We start from the raw sequence: 23,219 nt of genomic DNA, 5'->3' as shown, positions 1-23,219 counted from the left end.
CGGGATTAGCGCGCTGGCGGAGGAATCTAGGGCGGAGGGAGGTGTTTATGAAGAGCGGTTGGCGGCGGTTGGAAATTAGTCCGAGTCGAGCCTGTGAGGGGTGAGGTTGTGACTGCTGAGCTGCTCGCTAATTGCATCCATTGGAAATGGTGAGTAACGCCCAGTGGCCGCCTCTGCCTCTCCGCGGGCTTCTCGCTTTCTTTAGGCTGTTCCTCCTTTTAGAGGATAGCAATGTCTCTCGCTTTTCCCGGTCCTTGCTCTGCGCACTTGCATTAGGCTCCATCACTGCGGAACGTGTCTTCCAATGGCGGCTCTGACGGACATGGCGGCTCATGTCATTTTGCCTCTTGGCTGTCAGGCACTGTTGCCAGTCTGTTCAGTAGTGAATCTGATAGTCTACAGCTGCTGCAGAATCTCTTGTATGTGAGTGGTGCCCATTCAACCCATGTGCTTCGTTTGCTGCAGGTAGACCTGTCAATCAAAGTGCTTGGCTGCTGCAGACCCTCATGCATGTTGGAAGTTCTGTAGCACAGGTGCTGCAGATCTGTTAGTCTGGTTATTGTGTTGTGGCTGCTGCAGAACATCTTGCTTTGGAGCTGTCAGTACTAAAGGATGGGTTGCAGATGCTGCTGATCATCTTGGGTGGTGGCTGTCAAACTCCTTTTTATGAGGCTGTATGTCCAGCCTCCTGGGGCTGTCAAAGGCTTTTTGTTAATGCAGAGGGTTGCACATTGGGCTGCTTGTAAAGCGTTCATTCATTGCCTCGTCTAATCCGGTTTGCACAGGGCTGCTGAGTATAGCCAGGGCTGCCGCATGCAGCTCTCCTCCCACGCCCTGCCGCTGGCTGACTGACAGGCTCTTTGTATCCTGAAGAGGCTCTGGAGTGGTGTTACATAATCCGCCATAACCCCTGTACAACTGGGTCGTGCACTAATAAGGCAGGGGGGTATGTGCAGTTGCTAGCCCCCCCCCCCCCCTTGTGGTGATGTGGCAGCCTCCTGCTGGGTTGCCGCTCCCGTCCTGTGCATTAATTGCACACGTTTCTTTATTTGGCGTGTACTATGGCCTGTGTAAATTGCCACCCCCCCATAAAATACCTATGTTCCCAGATGCCCCTTGGCTAAAGTTCAGCACGGAGGTGCCCGCCCCCTTTCCCCTCCGTTTAGGGAGTTGGCGGAGAAATGTCACCCAGTGGAAGGAGTAGTCTTCTCCTCCCTAGATCAGGGTGGGTCCAGCTGCATTGTGCTGCAGTTTCCGGAAGGAAGGGCTCGAGTCCTGCTAGTTCTGACTTGCAGATGTCCCCCAGGGAAATGCTTTTATATTAGCTTTCTATTTAACTTTTTTTTTGTACATTTTGACTATCCCCCTTTCTATAAGACACAATCTGTAGTGACGGCGTAGTCAAGAGTTGCCGCCATTCCTCAGTGCAGTGTGACATGGGGTGGTTGAGCCTTGTTTACACTGTTCACTCTCGTCTGTGGCTTTTCCTATCCTTGCACTGATGTGTATGGTGGCGATGTTGTTCTCGTTAGGCGTGGCACAGCTATGATCAGAATGTCAAAGCCCGGTATTCCCTTATTTGACGTAATATGAGCTATTTTACCAGGCCTCCAATTGTGGTTAGTATGTCTTTGCCGACTTCCCTAAAATTACATTGACTTGCATCCCCCCAGTTTGGATATAGAATGGGCATGAGGTCACAAAGACTGATTAGTCATGAAATGTAGGTTTTATCCCCTTCCCTCCCCTGACTGATGAGCTGAGACACTAGGATGACTTGAAGCTGGGTCATGACCAGCTAGTGTGTACTAACTTTTTAACCTCTAGTCAGTTGAAATTAGCAACTGGTGCTTCATGCTAAAATAATGGCAGATTGTAAGAGGCTCATTATGTTATGTTCGCCTCTGAATGAGGCCAGTAATGTGAACACTGATGGGCTTTTGTATTGCTGGAAATGCTATTTAAACACAAATGTGTACATGGATGTAACCATGGCAACAAGAATGGAAATTGCTGCTTTGTTTATACAACAGCCTGCATCCTGAAATACAGTAACATTCTGCTTGAATTTCGTGGTTCTCGTCAAATCATCCTCTGTACATCCACTAACTCAAGACTTTCAAGCTGACAAATTAAAGTTCTGTGCTTTTACCTCTGTCATTGCCTCTTGTTCTGAAAGTAATATTTCTTGCACAGCAATAATTTATCTGCATGATAACTCAATGTTGGGAAGATTCTATTTGTTTAGTCTTATCAAGACACTTGGGCTATAGTCTAACATCTGATGCCTAAGACATGAGTACATATGGAAAATGCCAACTTCCAGGAAGCATAGTATATATCCTCTTCTGAGTAATGGTGCATGAACAGATGCTTTGTCACAACTTGTAGGAACAATACAACTCCTATTTTGACCAGGGCACAGACTGTCTTGCCCATATGCTCCTGAAAGTGCAGCTGATCTGGAACAAGAAGACTCAGACTTTTGCAATTACTATCTGACACTGACTTTGTGAGGCCCAGGATACCATGTAACTTTTTGAGTCAGTAAGGAAGAATGTAGTCTCTTGCCTAAAAGACAATTCCTACCTCCCCTTTAGCTCTGAGATCAGATTCACACCTGTCAGCAGTGAAAATTCATATTGCCTTTCATAGTCGTGCACATTAGATGGCAGAATGCAGGTTGCTGTTTATAGCAGCCTGTAATGTGCTGATGGTGTACATGCATCGTCTGCTTAGCCAGCTTATAAATAGAGCTGTTTTAACATGTGCTGATGAACTGTACAAATCTTCATTTATAGGTGTTTTATGAATTACTGGGTTGGGCAGGGCTGCTCGGGATTGGCTTAATCAGTGAATGCCCCCCCCCCCCCCCAGTCTCCATCCATTCATAGCTTATTCATGAGAGGATCATTAGTAATTTAAGTTTTTGTTAAATTGACCTTCTCCACTTGGAGTAATAAGGCAATCCCCTGGCACTTGGTGTGTTTGGTAAGAAATGTTTAGGTACTGATGTATCACTTTGTATTATGCATTGACTATTGTAGACTCACTATATTGCACTCATTTTATCCAATTTTGGTTACATGGAACTGAACATTTGCTTGCTTCAACTTTTTGTATTAAGGACTGCTAGGATAGTTAGGAGGCTTACATGTAAGGGTGTAGTCACACGTGGCATGTCTTTGCAGCCAAAAATGGCAATGGATTCACCTTTTCAGTGTAAAATCGAAGGACTGTGACATTCTTTCACTGGCGAGTGTCCAACCAAGTACTTGAACAAAGAAGCTAAGATGAGAAACTTGACATGACTTGCACCATGTGTGGCTTTTTTTTTTATTACTGTTTACCTGGATGTATAGATAGATGTTACGTGGTTCCAGAGATGGACTTCATTATCTTTTTTTTTTTTTTTTTTTTTTTTTTTTTTACACTAATAGGGCGTGGCTCAAATTCTCTAGGGGATGGCCATTTAGGCTGCTCTTCATTAGTACCATGTTAGCACCACCCCTATGGTAAAAGCCATAAAAATGGAGTACTTGGGAGCTGTAGGAGCGCAAACACTGGCCAACTTCAACCTGCTGACCGGTCATCTTCAATGGACAAGCCTGTTGTCTTTAGGGAAAAGCCAAGCCACCACTTTGAAGTGGCACTGACAATAGGGACAGTCATTCTGATGGCATATTTTGTCTTCATCAAGAAACCCAGTGACTTACTGTTGCTATGCCGGCTTCTGTATGGCAACATAAGTCACATTACTAGTTGTATTGTCTCTTGGTAGAAGCTTAAAATTAAGTAATTGTATAAAATATTGACCACATCCATGACAGTTGCCTTAGGCTAAAGTACCAGCACAATGCAGAAATATGTCATGCACTTGCTGCAAAATATAGCCACAGCATACATTGACAGGAGCTGCAGACCTGAGATTCAGTGATTGTTAAAAACTTTATACAAGTGCGTCTTTATGTTACAGTAATCATTATATAGCACTGTACTTACAATTGCTCACTTTGCCTTTCTATCCAGCAAATTCTTCTCTGTAGTTTTACATAATTCCCTGCCAACTCCTGACCCACTGCTCCATACCTCCCTGCCACAGACTTCTGCAGTGATTCATTGACCTGTCTATACATTGAGCTTAGACGGGTTCAGCTAGTCAGTGATTATAGGAGGGGTATCTGGGACTTTGTGGAAAAACAAAAAATCTGCCTAAGCACTAACAGGCAGGTAGTTACTACCTGCTTGCCTATTGTGCCTAGCACCATTAGTTGCTGGCTCTGTAGTAAGACAGCCTGCTGGGGATTCAGTTGCCTCTGACATGTCGATTAGAATGGCAGCTTCTTCTCTGCCCTTTTCTATCTATGTGTCTTCTGACATTGTTCTGATTTACAACAGACTCCCCTAGTTTGACTGCTGGAATCCTGCTGCCTGTCTGAATGGAATCAGTCCTGCCCTGTCAACAGAGCGGACTGGAAAACAAGCTGACGTGATGTCAGCAGAGGCAGCAGTGGCCTGGGAGCAACTAACCTGCGTGTTAATGCTTAGAAGCACACTTTGTTTTTCAGTCTCGGATATACTTTAATCATGTGATGTCATCAACCTAATGGAAAGCATATGTTAAAGTTTTGAACTTCTACTTTAATGCTATGGATGTAGGTGTTAAAACTTTCTTTGCAGCTAGTCTGCAGTGCAAAATGCTACAGTGAAGATGCTGGGCAAACATGGCCTAAGAAGCATCCACGTGATCATTTGCAACAAATTGGCAGTGGGTGACATAACATCTTCTACTGGCTTGTTTTCCTTGGACCCATCAGCACGATTCTGTAATGTGGACATGGCTGTAATGCAGGTTAAATTGATTTGAAGAAATCAAATTTGTTCTTCTGTTAGTAGAAAACTTCAAATGCTAACTCTGTCTCCCCTTCATCTTTAATTCCCTGATCCATGTGCCTGTCTCTTGATGATGGATCACTGCTAAAATGTCAACCAGAGGGGGAAAGCTCATTCAGATGAAAGGCCAGGGAGAAGACCCAGTGCACCAAAATCTAACTTGCACAAATTCTTCACCAAATGTATAGATTAAAATTACATTAGTTATTTCTTCACTTTAAGTTACAAAATTGTGTGAACAGATTCTCTCCTTTAAAGGGAACCAGTCCTGGTCCTTTTTAGCATGTAAACTGTCCCCAGTGCCTCTAGTGATGCAGTACCTGATCACTTAGTCATAGGGGTGTGCTTCATTTCATTCAGTCAGTTTTCGCCACTCGTGCAATTTGAATGATCTCTGGTTTTTGATGACATCACTAAAATCCATGCTTGCACAGTGTCTTATCTGGGAGCTATGCATGCGCTGCAATGAGCAGCTCCCCATCCTCGAATGAAATGAAGCACACACTTATGACTAAATGAGCAGGTACTATCTAAGGCTGGTTTCACATTAGCGCTTTTTAAGCGCACGGCCGGGGGTAGCTCCGCCCCTGAGCCGGCTCTCTGCCCAGCGTGCCCGCCCCTTGCTTGTAGCGCCGCCTCCTAGCGGACAGCGGCGCCTGCGATCAGCGCACCCTATCTTTAGCATAGGGTGCGCAGGTCGTGCGCTAGTTGCGCTTTGACCTGCGCTGTGCACTTTTGACGGTGCGCCGTGCGTGCCAAAATCGAACTTTTCGGATTTTGGTGCGCACCGTCAAAAGTGCGCAGGTCAAAGCGCAACTAGCGCACGGCCTGCGCACCCTATGCTAAAGATAGGGTGCGCCGATCGCAGGCGCTGCTGTCCGCTAGGAGGCGGCGCTACAAGCAAGGGGCAGGCACGCCGGGCAGAGAGCCGGCTCGGGGGCGGAGCTACCCCTGGCCATGCGTGCGCTTAAAAAGCGCTAATGTGAAACCAGCCTTACTATATAAAGTGCCTTTTACGTATGATCATACCACTGTTTTTAAAAGGGGGGGGGGGGGGGGGGGGGGGAGTTGGTACTTGGTGCACAAGTATAGTAAACATGTGTAAGACAAGGGACACAAGTACATAAGGAGAGGGGACCCTGCCTGCAGGGGCTCAGTCCACAGGGGTGGGTGAGGATACAGTAGGAGAGGGTAGAGCAGGTCGGGCGGTGGTTCAGTAGACCGAGATCATTGCAGGCTGTAGGCTTGTTGGATCAGGTGGGTCTTCAGGTTCTTCTTGAAGGTCTCTGATGGTGAGTCTGATGTGTTGCAGCAGGGAGTTCCAGAGTATGGGGGAAGCACAGGAGAAGTCATGTATGCGGTTGTGGGAAGAAGAGATAAGGGGGAGTAGAGAAGGAGATCTTGAGATGATCGAAGGTTTCGTGTGGGTAGGTATCTAGAGACCATGTCACAGATGTATGGAGGAGACAGGTTGTGGATGGATTTGTATGTCGTGGTTAGGGTTTTGAATTGGAGCCTCTGGGCGATAGGAGGCCAGTGAAGGGCCTGGCATAGGGGGGAGGCCGGGGCATAATGGGGAGACAGGTGGATTAGTCGGGCAGCAGAGTGTAGGATGGACTGGAGCGGAGCCAGAGTGCTAGAGGGGAGGCCAGAGAGTAGGAGGTTGCAGTAGTCGAGGTGGGAGATAAGAGCATGCACTAGTGTTTTTTGTGGGTTCATGGTTGAGGAATGAGCGGATCCAGGAAATTTTTGCATTTGAGGCAGTAGGAGGAGGCGAGGGCTTGGATATGTGGTTTGAAAGAGCACAGTCGAGGATCGCCCCAAGGCACTGAGCGTACGGGACTGGGGAAAGAGCAGCCATTGACATTGATGGATAGGTCTGGTGGAGGGGTAGAGTGAGGACATGCCAGGTTCCCTTATAAGGCTTCCAACAGTCATGTTGGTGTTACTATGTCAGTACATCTTTAACAACTCTAGGCCCTTGTTCATGAACTGTTTTAAGTTCCTTTTTGTTGCATTTTTCAAAAAGACTCTGGGGTACTCAAATACCTCAAGGGTGCTGAGTGAAGTTGCAACAAATTCTGTGATTTTGAAAAACACCACCCAAAAAAGCTGTGCAAATGCTACGATAAATCAGGCTGGAGACTGAATATCTTAACACCGGAGTCTGTCCCAATACACTTGAGTTTCTTATCTATGGCCATTAGGAGTGACTGCTTAACAAATGGTGGCATTGCCAAAGGCCTTGTTATCTCTATAAATGCAGTAAACTCAGTTTCTTGTTGCAGTATCACTTGGTGTAGGGCATACTGCCACATACAGTTTTCCTACATTAATCTGGGTGAGAAGGGAGTTCATATTGGACCTGTTAGATTTTTGCAATATCTGCATAGCATCACACTCAGAATTTTACAGATGCATATTGATTTTAACTTGTCAAATGTACAGGTGAGGATGGCTGGGGCTGTAGTTGGTGCTGCTTCTAGAAGTGTATTTACAAATTGAGGTCAAATAGTGCCCTGAATAAGAATTTGACGGCAGGCTCATGTCTTGTGCCATTTCTGAGAGGGTGGAGCACAATTCGCATTTGGTTGTCATGCTCCACCCCTCTAGACTCTGTACTGGATGTGTCTGGTTTGCTTGGGCTGTGGCTTGGGTAGTGGCCCATTGTGGGTTTTTCTTTCTTTTTTTTTTTTTTTTTTTTCTTTATGGTTTGTAGTAATGCCTGAGTAACTGGTATACTCAATTCCCACCAATTTGGTGGGAGAACTGCACTTGATATGCCCTGGCACAGTTGATGAAGCCTCTTGTAGTTTATACAGCTTAAGCTTTTTTTTCCTTCATGGTATTCTTCAGGTGGTATCTTCATGAGCTACTCATGTGTGGAAATCAAAATATAACTAACTGCAAAATGCATAGGCTTCACTGCAACCAACTGAGTTGAGGCTCTGTCTATGCACAGAGCACCCAACTTGAAGGGGTTGTCCAGGCTTTTCACATAATCTCAGTACATATCAGGGCTGCAGAATTATGACAATAAGTTTACTTTCTGTCACTAGTTTGCACAGTTTTCTAGATATTCTGAACAGAATGTCCAAGGGGAGGTGTCATGGCATTGAAATGAGAACTAGTCATAACCTCCTACTCTACTCCAAACATGCCCTCTATAGCTACAGGCCCTCCCCATCCACATGACATAACTCATTATCAGTAATTCCTTCCCTCACTGTCCCAGGCTGCTGGCAGCAGTGAGAACAGTCTGTTTGTGATGGGGTGGTCTGCAGCTTCTAATCTGCACAGGGGTTGGCAGTCACTGATGTAATCTGTTCTGACACAGCCTCTGCTGTGTGAATGAGACAGCTCTGTATCACTGTCTTCACACAGCAGCAGATTTGGTACAGTGTATGTGTGAGCTTTGTCTCTAATGACACAAATACTGATGGGAGCAGCCTGTCTCAGAATACAGGACGATTTTCCCTCACTAGTTTCACTTTCCATAGAACACTGTACAGCATGGGTCTGGGGGAGGAGCAGCTGCTCTCTGCAGTGAGGCTGCTAGAGGGGGAGGACTTGCTGTGTGAGGGCTTCTTCATGTGGACGGGGAGGGCCTATAGCATTGGAGGGTGGGGTTGCTGCTATAGAGGGCATGTTTGGAGTTACAACTAGTTCTCATTTCAATGCCATAACACCTACCTAACCCCACTGCCCCCCCCTTGGATGTTCTGTTCAGAATATCTAGAAAACCGTGCAAACTAGTGACAAAGTAAATTACTTGTCATAATTCTGCAGCCCAGATATGTAGTGCGATTATGTGAAAAGCCCAGACAACCCCTTTAAAGCCTCTGAGCTCTGATTGTTGTGGTGCTGACATGGTGGAAACTCCATACTGGACAAGGAGGGGATGTGTGTCAGGGTACTTGAGTCTGTAATGCCTCCTTCAGTTCATGGCATAATCTACTTTCTTTCATTTTTACCTTACATGTTGCTGATTTTTCTTTAAAGGTGTTGCCTGGTCCATATTGATAAGCCTGCAGTCACTGTGCCTGCAGGGCACCAGTTTGAGCAGTGACCAATGGATATGATTTGGCTATACATACTCAAGCTAGTGGGCACTGCCTCTTTTACATACACCAGTATGGAGTGAGGCTACACTCACTAGACAGTTCCTGGCCAGGAGTGTATATATAACTCCTGTCATGAATCCCCAGTGAATGCTGTTTGAGTCAGAAGTCTGCCGACTTATCATTTTGAACTAGACAACTAATTTGTGTCAATAGTAGTGTAGCACAACTGCAGCTATGTAGATCTAGTCCTGGCAGCACTGGGTAGAGCTAACTGGAGGCAGAACTCTCCTCTAAAGATCCAGCTGGAGATGGTGCTCAAAGTGTACTTCCTCACATGCCAGCATTTTGGAGAAAAATAAACCTGGCTGCTATCGTGGCCTTCATTGAATCCATGCTTTCCAAACTGTATGCAGCATGACTCAAATGACAGGTTCCCTTTTTAAGCCAAAAAGTGGTGCAAGCTATAGCATGAATGTATTGCAGCACATGGGCAGATCAAAAGATGTGATGTTGCTACATCTTGCTTCTGTAGACCTTTGATCAAGACTAGAATGTAAAATGCCTGTCCTGATGAATCCCACCTTCCCTTGTTTAACATGAGCCTGTGTAACTGCTGTTCATGGCAACTTACTCCTGTGTTCCAGAACAGTTCATATTCACACAGGCAACCACTTTAGCACCAGTCCTCATGAGTTTATATAAAAAGCTAAGGCCTGGATGACTTGAGTATAAACTGTGCTTTATATTTGCATTATACCAGGCATATGCCTCTTGGTCTTGATGAATAAATTGGACCCTGACATCTTGTCAAGTGTCTGACCCAGGATTTCAGCCTTCCATCCACTGTATGAATAGAAATCATCCAAGGTTATAGACATTGTAGTGAGCTCAGTTCATCTGTTTGCAGACTAATGTGACCACTTCTGTAAATCTTTACTTGCAAGAATCTATTCTCTCCACGATCATCTGTAGTTTGGTTCATAAACATCACGATCTTTTGGTGTCAAATCCTGCTCATAATTTGGATTATTTTACAATAATGCTGGTTTAGGCAGCATTAAGTGATGACTTGCTGACATAGGTCTGACTGCTATCCTATGGACAAGTTATTCCCTGACTTGTTTTTCACTGGTCAAGTGAGAGTATGCGGAAAATGTAGATTTAATGGGAACATGTCATATTGTAGATACCATACTGTCCATAGATCAGATTGCATCATGAGACTGTGTATTTGCTGAGGGAATGTGCACACCTTTTACAGGATTTGTAGCAGAAAAAATACTGCTCCAATTCCTGATAAGTTGGTGGGGAAAATTGTTGCTTATTTGCAGTGTATTTCCACACCAGTATCAGTGAAGATGCACTGCATGAATGGACATGCTGAAGACTTTACTGCAAGTCTGCAAGGAAAGTAATCTGGGTATGACTACAGAAACATCACTCACTTTGCTGGTCCTGTGAAACTGCAGAGAATGCAATGTTTACACGTAAATCCACATTAATGGGCCTAGAAAAATGGCACTTCCAAAAAAGATGGGGAAGCATATGGCCATAAAAATCACAAAGTTTTATTAAAGTCCATACAAAAAAGACATAGACAATTTAAAAATGAGATATATCCAATACAACACTGCAGAGTGTATGTCATAAGCAATGAAATACACATAGTTGCAAGTTACATGCTGCACAAACATAGAGCCATATGAAAAGTGAATGAAACAGTAACACCTCTGGATCCATGTTGAGCACAGTAATACTGTAGTAGATTACCAATTCTCCCATTTAAACTGTTATGAGTCGACTATATATATATATATATATATATATATATATATATATATATATATATATATATATATATATTCAACATTACTCAGCAGATATAACCTCCAACTAAGTAATGACAGAACAAATATAAATCATCAAGTGAAGTAAAGTACACATATACAGATTATATTGTCTCAGAAGGATTAATTGCCCCATATGTCAGGTATGCTGCCTCAGGAGTCCTGGTAGTCCTGCTAAATGTGAACTGTCAGCCATGGACTCAAAAAATCACACTGGTAAATACAAATAAATCAGTTAGCAGTGCTCATATATATCCAAAGATGAAGTCTGCACTATTGCCAAATGGAAAAGACAGTGCTAATGTTTTAACAAGATTAATGACTATCATGTTGTAACAATGAGACACTTCCATGTAAGTATAATGCCTAAGACATAGCAACAATAACACGTATACAACAACGAATGGTAGGCTAACTAAATATATGCATAATGCCCATATGTATGGTCCATAGGACTCCAAAAAGTACCACTACCACTCCTGATGCAAATGTCAACAGCACTATTGTAAAAATGTACAGGGACATTGCAAGGTTGTATATGTACTGTGTACACCTGTACATTTTTGCATTAGAGCTGTTCACATTTGCAGGTAGCATACCTGACATATGTGGTGGTTAATCCTTCTGAGACAATATAATCTGTATATGTACTTTACTTCATTTGATTTATATTTGTTCTGTCATTACTTAGTTGGTTATATCTGCCGAGTAATATTGATACACAACTGTAGGAACAGTTTAAATGGGAGAATAATTGGTAATCTACTACAGTATTAGTGTTCAACATTGATCCAGAGGTGTTGCAGTTTCATTCACTTTTCATATGGCTGTTTGTACAGCATGTAACTTCCAACTACATGTATTTCATTGCTTATGACATATATACTCTGCAGTGTCATATTGGATATATATCTCATTTTTAAATTGTCTGTCTTCTTTGTATGGACTTTATTAAAGCTTTGACTTTTTTTTTTTTTTTTTTTTTTTTTTTTATGGCCATATGCTTCCCTATCTCTTTTGGATGCAATGTGTACACATAGCCTAATCTGTATCATAATGGCTGATATTCCTGGTGTTATGCCCAGTGCATGGCCCTACTCGGTGACTAGCTGCCTGCAGTTATACAGGGAAGACTGTTAGTCAGGGACTAGGACTGCCCACTGGACTTGTGCATCTTTGCAGGAAAAGGCTTCAGTAAAGCCTCTTATTGATCCTTGGTGTCTGTGTATACATGAGGCTAATGGGCTGTTCTAGTCGCCAGTTGTGTGAAGTCATGCTGGGAAGACTTGATATGACTTATTCTGTATAATGCCACTAACTGGACTTCTAGACATACCAATACCAAATGAAATGCTTTACTGAAACTTTTCCCTCAAATGTAAGCTTCTGATTGCTTTTGCTCAGCAGGAAGCATAAATTTACTTTCTACATGGCAGGCTCACTTAAAGGGTGGACACGGTTCATCTGTATGATGCTATGGGATGTTAGACTAAATCTGGCCTTGGAAGGGAGACAGATGCTATCCTACCTCTTTCATTGCACATGCTTGTCATGGCTTCCACGCTAGATCAGGTGAAATTGCAGTCTGCATGTCGGAGTTGCAGGTTAACCCTACAACCATGTTGTGGTGATTAAAGTTATCCACTATTGGGACAACCCCTTATTAAAATAAATGTTGTGCTCTGATAACATAAACCCTATACTCTCCTCTCATGCCAGCGCTGTTCCAGCAGTGTCCGCACTCGTGGTCCTGGGGTTGTGATGCAGTGGGATGACACGTGACGCTTAATCAGCACTGGCCTCACGGTCTCCACCTTCATTCAAAATCAACATGAAGCCAGGGATCGGCTGCAGACCAGACATCCTCTTCATGTTCAGTCTGTCTGAACACATAAGACAATGACACCAGTGCTGATTGGGCATCATGTCATTCCACTGCATCACAACCCCAGGAACACAAGTTGCTGACCTGCTGGAATGGAGCAGACACAGGATGTGACTACATGCTTGTGATTGGGGGCAAACACTTTAGTTTAAGAAAGGGGAGTCCTAGTAGTGGACAACCACTTTAAGGCAGACCTGTCACCAGGTTAAGTGTCAGAATGACAGTACAGGTTTGAACCCTGTTGTCTGCATACAAAGACAGGTTGACAGCTCCTCAGTGTACTTCCTCCCTGGTAAAACCTTATGTTGCTTAGTACAAGCTGCAACAGTGGGGCTGAAAGACTTCTTATGACTTTGCGCTTGCCTCAGTGACTTTGGAGTGATCACAACATGGCAGTGCCATGCTCTAGTCTTCAACTCTTCAGACTTTACAACATGTTTGGGTTTTGATGTGACTGATGTAAGGTTCCAAACAGTCTAAGATTACCGATCGTCATTGAGTGTAATATTTGTGTTTTCTTGTTACAGGCTGACCAACTGACAGAAGAGCAGATCGCTGGTAAGTTTGTCAAATGCTAAATTGGCACGAATCACTTGTGCCCCAGTAGACCTACTTCATCCTGTTGTAAACCATGTTGGATACCACCCCATGGCCCAGGAAACTCCCTGATGGCCACTGCCCAGTCTTTTGCAGAGGGCCTAACTGAGCAATTGCTACTTGCTTGGCCATAAAATGTTCTTGTTCCTATAAACCTGTTATGGGAGCCTCAGTCATTAAGGCGTGTATAGCTGTGACTGTAAACAGGTCTATACATGAGTGGTGCAGGATGGGAGTTGTCATTCCAGGAGTCTTATGATTCATTTTTCTATTTGTAGAGTTCAAAGAAGCTTTCTCACTATTTGACAAGGATGGTGATGGCACCATTACAACAAAGGAGTTGGGCACAGTGATGAGGTCGCTTGGGCAGAACCCCACAGAAGCAGAACTGCAGGACATGATCAATGAAGTAGATGCTGATGGTCTGTTTATCTGCTGGCTTTGTATGATGGCAATTTGTGTCCAATCCACTTTATTTATCTGGTTTTCTTTAATCCAACAGGTAATGGAACAATTGACTTCCCTGAATTCTTGACCATGATGGCTAGAAAAATGAAGGACACCGATAGTGAAGAGGAAATCAGAGAAGCATTCCGTGTGTTTGACAAGGTATTTCTACAATTAAAGGGGTGGTCCTACCACTTCAAAAACTCTAAATGAGGACTTCACATCCATTCTACTATTATCGGACACATTTGTGACTGCACCTGGCCAACCACAGGTGGTATTGATGAAACGTAGCTCATGCTTGTGGTTAGTAATTGACCATATCGGTCACATATCCCTCCACACTGTAAAGGAAGTAAAGATCAGATGGTCATTGGGGAAATTTGATCACAAAAAAATAGGCAACCCTGCTTTTATTGCCTACAGCTGCTTTTCTAAAGTGATCAAATCAGTACTTCACTCAGTCTCTTGGCAGTCTTGCAGTGTTTTATAGGGTACCTGCTGGCCTAGCTACACTTTAGCAGATTGAAATGATAAATGTGTGGAAATAATGACTTGGCCTACAGGTAGTTATTAAACTGAATGTTAACAAGCACCCATAGCAATCTATATGGGACTCCTCTTAGGCAGTGTACATACCAGTTTAAGATAACTGTGTAGCTTATTGCAGGACTCGTACTGCATTTCACATTAGAACTCTTAACGATCCAAGATGAATGGGTATCCTGGATTTATTTGCTGTAGATTGTGTTTTTTGTAGGCCTGGCATACAACCACACATGCTTCACTGCATCAGCACTTGGAACTGCTAACTATAAGGCTGGTTTCACACGTAGCGGAACTCTCGTGAAAATTACCATGAGAATTCCATTCTGCGGGAAAATCTCATTTTAAATTCCCACAATTTTCCCATGGAAAAACTAGCATTTTGCAAGCATAATTAGCTTGCAGAATTGCTAGCGTTATCCAAGCGATCTGTAGCATCGCTTGGAGAACTGATTGACAGGTTGGTCACACTCGTCAAACATAGTGTTTGATGAGTGTGACCAACTCTTTACTATTGAGGCCACCTATGTGGCATCAATAGTAAAATAGAGCATGTAAACCATAAAAAGTTATTATTCTCCCCTTCCGACATCCCGCGCAGCCTTCCCACCTCTCTCCACGCTCCCGGTCCCAGTAATCCTTTGCAACAACTACTGCGATGACATTCGTTCTCACGGGATCGCGACATCTTGCGGTCATTCGCAATGACCGCGAAATGTTGAGATCCCATGAGAACGGAAGTCATCGCTCGCAGAGGCTTACTGGGACCGGGAGCGTGGAGAGAGGCGTTAAGGCTGCGTGGGACGTCGAAGGTGAGAATAACAATATTTTATTTTAAACTCTGTACCCAGAGCCCGGAGGACAGTCTCCTCTCCTCCGGACCATGGGTACCATCCGCAAATGTTCTGCTTACTTTTCGCATGGTGTGCACAGCCACATGCAGAACAATGCATTCCTATGGGTGCGGGATCGCCGCGATTCCGCAAAATGAGCATGCTGCGTTTTTTACCATGAAGCAATTCCACTGCAGCATTAGCACAGCATTGTGGAATTCCATAGGAATGCATGGGGTGCTTTTTCGCAGCAAAATCGCACAGTAAAAACTGCCACGGAAACGCAAAAAAAAGCCATGTGTGAACCCAGCCTAATGCATATTGTTTAGTTGCCTCTTTAAGGTTAAGGGTTTTAAATCTTAGCAATGGTTAGCTTTTAGCTGCCAAACCCTTCATATTATCTGTAAGGCTGGGATCACATTACTGTGTAATGTGAGAAACTCGCACAAGTTCCTCGCATCAACACCTGGCACTGCCGCCGGCGCTCAGGACTGGAGCTGCAGCTGCATAGAAATGCATGCAGCCGCAGCTTCGGTCCTGAGTGCCTGGTGTTGACGTGAGACTCCTGCAAGTTTCTTGCATCTCACAGTAGTGTGATCCCGGCCTTAGGGCCCCATCACATATGGCGATCTCGCTAGCGAGATCGCTGCTGAGTCACAAGTTTTGTGACACAACAGCAATCTCGCCAGCGAGATCGCTGTGACAGCAATCGGGGGGGCCCCCCCTGCCACTATCACTGATCGCTGCAAGAAACCTCTGGACTTTTTTTTTTTTTTTTTTTTTTTTTCGTCGTTTATCTCCCACTGGCCAGCACACATCGCTGTGTGACGGGCAGGAGACCAGCGATCAGCTGGTAACTAACGTACACATGGGGTATCCAAGGGACGCGTGTCCCTTGGATACCCAATGTGTACGTTAGTTACCAGCGAGTTACAGGTGCCACCGCCTCACGCTGGGGACCAGGAGGCAGCAGAATGCCACCAGGAGAGGCTGGGGATGCAGGTGCGCCATCTGCTGGTGGAGGACTAGAACAGCAAGCACACTTGTCCACTGCTCCCAGGCTCACTCCTCACCTCGGCGTGCTGATCACTGGTGAAGCTGTCTGTGTGACAGCTCACCAGTGATCACATAGCGACTTACCAGCAATCCTGACACGTTGATATCGTTGTCGGGATCGCTGGTAAGTCGCTATGTGTAACTCCAGCTTTAGGCTAGATCACAGGCTTATTACTTTCTTTCCACTGTAGTCACTGGTTGTAGGAAGTGCCCTGGACTCCAAGCACAGATTTGCATATGGTTTATTCTGCTGGCCAGGATTGACACATCATGCGGCATTTTAGTTTGCATACAGCACAATCACAATGTAGACAGGTGCTTCCACCAAATAGTAAAATTTTAAAGAAAATGTCTACTCCAGAAATTCAGGCTGTGAGTGCAGTCACTCCTTAACCAGACTGGTGGCTTGTATGGTCAGGACTACTGCTGTTTTAATGTGACTATAGTGTATCCTGCCTCTGTAAGCATGTTTCTCTTGGCTCAGACTCTGCTGTAACTTTCCACATAAACAGGTTAAGCTGCTATCATGTTTATACAGTGGGAGTAAAGAAATATCTCAACATGCTTATAATAATCCAGGTTGCTGAATAGTATGACCGCATGCAGTTGTGACCTGGGGTGCTGCCATTCTGGGTCTGTATCTACAGGACACGCTCTGAGTCTTCTTACTTCCTACAGGATGGAAACGGCTACATTAGCGCTGCTGAGCTCCGCCATGTGATGACAAATCTGGGTGAGAAGTTAACGGACGAAGAGGTCGATGAAATGATCAGGGAAGCAGATATTGATGGAGACGGCCAAGTAAATTATGAAGGTGGGTTCCAGTCTAATACTTGGACTTACTTTCAGCAAAGCCATGAAGATTAGGTATAGACTTCAGCAGTCAAATGTTTTGCAATAGAGCATTTATTGACAAGATTAACCCAAATGGGTTCCAGATAATCGAAAAAAAATCGCTTCGGTATAGCTTTAGTATATCCCTTCAATTTTGTAAGTACGGCAATATATGCTAATTTCCCCTTTCCCTCTCCCATTCCTAGGCCCTAATATACCACATATGTCTTGATCATATTGCACCAGTCAAGATACAATTTATTGTTCATGGTTATATAGGTTGTAAATATAGGCATATGTCTCATAAAAATTCATGCTTTAATTTTTTACTTTCTAATCTAATGCAGATGCCTCTTGACAAAGGCCAGTTGTTAGGCCGAAATTATTTTTTTTTTTGGGTTAATATTGTCAAACGCTCTATTGCAAACATTTGAGTGCCAAGTCTATACCTAATCTTATTGTATCTATTTACTTCTGAGCACCATCGTTAGATGGTTAAGCACCCATCTCCACTGCAAGTCTGAAATGTTGTTCACCAGATGCTTAAATGTCAGTCTTTCTGCATAGCCCCATTCAGGTCCTCTTGGCCACTTTCAGTTTGCTCCTTATTGTCAGCTCTTCACTGTTACAGGCTTGCCTTGTAAATGTCTTCACATCCTGTTACGTCCAGATGTGCCCAGATCCCAGAATAGCAAGCGGCAGAAGTTCACCGAACGCCATATTGGGACATACAAGTGATGGGTGTCTCAATATGGAAACTTCTCGTGGTACCAGCCTCTTGCACGGTACCACCAGCAGAACACCGTCTCAACACTGTATACGCCATACACACACTCTGTAGACACTATACACGCAACACGTGCACACTGCAGATGGGAGAGGGCACACAAGGTGGAGACTGCTCAAATAGGACTGCACATGAGGGGAGAAGGCACAGGAAGGATAGACAGCAGGCAAGGGGGGGGGGTAGCACATGGGGTAGACAGGTAAAAGGGCACAGTCAGGAGAAGCCAGCACCTGGGGAAATAGAGTGGATAGGTGGGTGAGCGCATGGGGGGGGGGGGGGATTCTCAATGCTGCAAAGCCTGCATCCCCCCCCCCTTGTGACATTACTGCCCACCCAATGCAATAGCATCGGCTCTCCATCTAGGTTATAATTAAAAATGTGCTGTAGCCTCAGTTTGGCCATACATAGTCACTATATGCAGGTTTCTTCTGAGCCCTAATGAGTGAAGTGGTGGTCACTTACTTTTCAGAAGCCACGTAAGCAATTCTAAGTCAGCAGATGCTGGGCACTGCTCCAATATTCAATGTCCATAAACTGCTGTTCATTATGGACAAAAGAATTTTGTTGACTTCCTAGTTGGCAAATGAATACTGTCTTTGTCATTACCTTTCCACTCTGTTAAATGCATTGATGAAAAAGGTAATTCCAGTCCCTAAGTGGATACATTGCAAAACTTAAAATCAAATGCTGTAGTTGGCACAACAGGCTTGCAAAGGGATAATTAAGATAAGGGTATGTGCCCACACTGTGGATTTTTCTGCACAGATTTTACTAAATCCACAGGTAAAATGACCTGCATTTTAACTGCAGATTTAGTGCAGATTTCACCTGCATTTTTACACCTGCAGATTCCTATAATGGAAGAGGTGTAAAAACGCAATGGAATCTGCACAAAATTGACATGCTGCAGATTCATATAAGCAGCAAATCTGTGCAGATTTTTCTGCCACATGTGCGCACAGCGTCTTTGGCTTTACATAGAATATAATGGTACTGTACACCACAGGAGAATCTGCTGCAGGGCCAGATCCACAGCAGAATCTACGTGTGCACAGAGCTTTAGGCAGCAGATCAACAGATTTCCTTGAGATTTATGTAGAGCAAGACTTGGAAGCAGGCGACTTATCGTGCAAAACTTTCAGTGTTGTACAGAAGTTCAAATCTTTAAACTGCAAAACTACAACTGCAGTGATAACCTCTTCTGCTAACTTTGCAAAAACGTTTGTTAAAACTTATACTTATTTCCATAGCAACAAGACTTGTTGGCTACAATTGGTCAAAGCCAATTAATGCTTTATAGACTTTGATCAGTAACTAGTGTAAATCTCTATTATGTTCTAATCTTGGCCTAAAACAGTTAGGGTAAGTGCACACACTGTGGATTGTGCTGCAGATTTTTCTGCATGGAGTCTGCAAAATCCACAGGTCAAAAGACCTGCGGTTTGACATCTGTACAATGGAGCAGGTGTAAAACCGCTGCGGATTCCGCACAAAGTGACATGCTGCGGATTTGTAACCGCAGCAAATCCGCACAGAACCTGTAGCATGTGCACTGCATTTATTTTCCATAGAAAATAATGGTACTGTACAACACAGCAGAAACTGCTGTGGATCCGCAGGGCCAAATCCGCTGAATCTGCAACGTATGCACATGCCCTTAAGGCTGGTTTCACATTTGCAGATGGAGGTGCTGTGGAGGGATGCGTTCTTCTGTGAAGCTCCACCCACCACCACACCTCCCGTCAGCTCCGCCTATGTCTGCATGCAGCCCAAGTACCTATATTTAAAATGGGTACGCAGGGCCATGCGGATGCCTCCGCAAGCATCGTTTTGACAGTGCGGCGACTTGCGCAGAACACAACATGTTGCATTTTGTTGCGGTCGCCGCACTGTCAAAACGACGTGTTCGGAGGCATCTGCATGGCCCTGCGTACCTATGGTAAAGGTACTCAGGCCACATACAGACATGGGCAGAGCTGATCGGAGGAGGTGCAGAGCTTCAGAGGAACAACAGATCCCTCCGCAGCACCTCCATCCCCAAATGTGAAACCAGCCTACATGCTCACGATCCAGAAGTAGCTGTGTAGTTTTGCTGCCTTCTCTTAAACGTAGGTTAAGCCGCATGCATTCACTGAACCATGTGGATTTGTCACATTCAATAAATTCTGTTGGTGAGAAATTGACATGCTGCGGTCCTGAAAGACATACCGCATTTCAGTTTCTGCAGGTGGTCCGCAGGCACATGCACATAGTAAACACAGGATTTCTAGAATTCCCATCCACTTAGCTGTAACATCTGGCCACTGCGGTTTTGACGCTGCACAAATGTGCAGCATCACCCACTGCAATTCCTGATCGTGAGCACATACCCTAAGTAAAAGTGAGATGCTTCTGCCACATGAATATTTCCTAAGACCAAGCAAAAAGCGTGCCCAACTCTTGGTGAGGAAATGTACAGTGCCCTCCCCTTGACTCAGTATCTTTGCATGATCTACCTCTGTCCTGTATAGAAACCCTCTAAGGATTCTAGGTAGGTTTATTGCACTGACTTAAACTTTATTGTAACCTGTGACTTCTTTGTCTCTTTTCTTGCAGAGTTTGTACAAATGATGACAGCAAAGTGAAGATTGTACAGAATGTGTTAAATTTCTTGTACAAAGATGTTTATTTGCCTTTCTTTGTTTGTAACTTATCTGTAAAATGTTCCCCCTTACTGTCAGAAAATGCATGTATAGTAATTTAGAATTCCATTCATGTTTCCCATATTCCTGTCACTGTCTTTTCTTAAACTTTTTATTTCGGTTTCCATGGAAAGAGTTGATCAAGTAACAAATGCTGCATGTGGCTTACTCTGGATTTTTATCAAAGCCCTTTGTGCACATGGAAGACCTTGATGAATTTGGTCACACGGGAACATCCAGGCTCTTCAGTTTTAAAAACAAAACTTTTTTTTTCCTTTTCCCCCTCAAGTTGGATTTCTTCAAGTAACTTGTCTGCTTGTTGGAATGTGGAGTAAACAACTCTAAACTACAGATAGTTAACAATATTGAACTTATGTTGCACTAATGCAAAGCTGGTATATCCAGATACATGTCTTTTCTCCTTCCACCCTTCCTGCCTTTCCTACTTGTATTGTTTGCTCCAGACCTGGAACATTTTCACATGCTTACTACTACAATGTTTCTTTTTATCTTTGAATTACTGATGTGAGGGGTCTGCATAGCATTACCCAGCAGTGAGTTGTAAGCTCCTTCACCAGACTAAGGTTTACTTTGGTTTAGCCACTTTACAGAAGAACCTGCTTATGGCACAATTTGCCTCAAATCCATTCCAAGTTGTATATTTGTTTTCCAATAAAAACAAAAAAGTCAATCTTGGTGGCTGTGTCTTGTATGTGTGGATATATGGCAAGTAAAGGGATAAGAGTACCTAAAACGCTAAGGGTAGGTTTCCATGGGGTGTAATCCCTGTGCTTTGGACAGTGGAAACCCTGCTTTGCCCAAAGCGCTGCCCCCCTTTTGTACACACGGTGATAACACATGCGGAATCACCGGATTCTATTCATAGAACAGGGCTTTTTATCTTGTGGAGATGGGAGCATCTCCGCAAGATAGTCATGCTGCAGTCCATAAAGACATGCCACATGTGCATAATTTCAAGTCACCCACATCCCTGCATGCATAGTGGAGACAGGATTTCATAAAATCCCCTTCCACTGTGCTGTAACATCTGGACGCTGCGGCTGTACACAGCATTCAATCTGCAGCAAATCCTGATGTAATCTAACAGCACGTGGAAACATACCCTAAAGCAAATCAGTATCCAGAAAACTGGTGTAAAGCACAGGAAGAGCTTATGCAGATTCCTGATGCCAGCAAAGCAAAAAATCCTGAAGTCTCATGCCCACACAACTTATTTTTAACTTGCAGATTACATCTGCAGCATGTTCAAGGGAATCTGTCACCACTTTTTAGATCACATAAAAATATCATTGAATTCTATGTCCCCTGTGCATTATACAAGTACTTTTGATAACCCTTGACTCTCCACCTATGATCCATAAATACTGTTTTTATTCCTCCCGCAGTGTATGTAAATATGCTCAGTCCGGTCTGATGGGAGTTGCTTATTGTCTGTCTCCACCCTCTTTCAGCTTGCTCTACATATCCTTTTGTGTGAATAACACAGATCATGTATAGTTTTGGCGCGTGCACATTTAAATGGCCTCTTGTGCATGTGCAGTATGCTCTGCCCAAGTGTGGGCAAAGCAAAAAAAGTATTGCTCTGGCATACACAGTTGTGTTCTATGGTGTATTCCAGCGCATGCACAATAATTTAGTACTTTGCCCACAGTTGTGCAAAGCATACTGCACACGTGCCAAAACTATACGCGATCTGTTAATCACAGAAAAGGATACGTAGAGCAAGCCGAGGAGTGGGGTGGAGACGGGCAACAAGCAACGCCCATTGGACCAGACCAAGCATATTTACATACACCGTGGGATGAAAAACAGTATTTATGGATCATAGGTGCAGTATCAAAAGTACTTGTATAATGCATAGGGGACACGGAATTCAATGATCTGATATCCCAAAAAACGTGGTGACAGATTCCCTTTAACTTTCAGAGTTTCTTGCAGCAGTTTTCACCCATATAAATGAAAAGGGGAATCTTCAGCAACAATGCACTTATTTTAAGCTGTTTCCTGCCAAGAGATAAAAACATTTCTGCACCTAACATTTGCACTTGCCCCAAGGTCTCAATTAACACCCCCAATCTAAAGTTTGCAGCTTGGCAACAATGGTCAGAGCTGGAGATGGTACAACCATGCTTGTACCAGTGTCCTCTATGCCAGAAATGTTAAGTCACTGAGGATGTGCCTCTTCATAAAGGGCTGACTGGAGTGCATTAAACTCTGCCCTATTTTCTGAAATCACTCCCAACAACCACAGTAATCAATGCCTAGAAGTGTCGTTTCCCTGTGAGCACAGCATGAAGCACAACTTTTCATCTTGTGTAATTCTACATTTAGCAGTAACTTTACATTACATGCTCTAATATGCCAGTTACTTTAATCAACTTAAAGGGATTATCCATTACTCTTATATTTATGTCCTTACCAGTGTGGGGGTGCCAGGTGCACTTCACTGTTCAGTTAGCAGTGGTCAGATGTGGTGGTTTGTAGCGCAGATCCAGCAGGGTACTGTAGATCTGACCAAGTTAAATGGGTACAGGGTAGATGTGCAGTACCCAGGAACCACATGTGATCAGTTCATATTGCACAGCTCATAGCTCCCCAGCACCTAGGGGAGCAACACAAAGCAAGTATGGCTGACCTAGCCAACTGGTGGCATGATGCACTATTGATAAGCTGACTGGTCATTAGTCACTTAATAGGCTGAGCTACACCTGAGATGTCTATGCACATG

General features: G+C 44.1%; 1 protein-coding gene across 1 annotated transcript; it reads left to right on the top strand.

Annotated features, from left to right (window-relative positions):
- CALM2 (calmodulin 2) lies at nt 1–21,161 on the top strand. Its single transcript, XM_073554005.1, has 6 exons — nt 1–149; nt 13,217–13,247; nt 13,565–13,708; nt 13,789–13,895; nt 16,847–16,982; nt 20,385–21,161. The coding sequence occupies exons 1-6, from the start codon at nt 147–149 to the stop codon at nt 20,411–20,413; spliced, it is 450 nt and encodes a 149-aa protein (XP_073410106.1). The 5' UTR covers nt 1–146; the 3' UTR covers nt 20,414–21,161.
- The last annotated feature ends 2,058 nt before the right edge of the window (nt 21,162–23,219 follow it).

This window comes from Dendrobates tinctorius, unplaced genomic scaffold, assembly GCF_039654945.1.
Source record: "Dendrobates tinctorius isolate UK_male_01 unplaced genomic scaffold, ASM3965494v1 ptg000205l, whole genome shotgun sequence".
In the NCBI taxonomy this organism is placed as follows: Eukaryota; Metazoa; Chordata; class Amphibia; order Anura; family Dendrobatidae; genus Dendrobates; species Dendrobates tinctorius.
This window is presented reverse-complemented; position numbering and strand designations above follow the sequence as displayed.

Excerpts from the sequence above, each read along its gene's own strand:
- CALM2 (XM_073554005.1), top strand. Across the intron at positions 13,896-16,846 it reads CATTCCGTGTGTTTGACAAG|GATGGAAACGGCTACATTAG; the intron begins GTATTTCTACAA and ends TACTTCCTACAG. Across the intron at positions 16,983-20,384 it reads CGGCCAAGTAAATTATGAAG|AGTTTGTACAAATGATGACA; the intron begins GTGGGTTCCAGT and ends CTTTTCTTGCAG.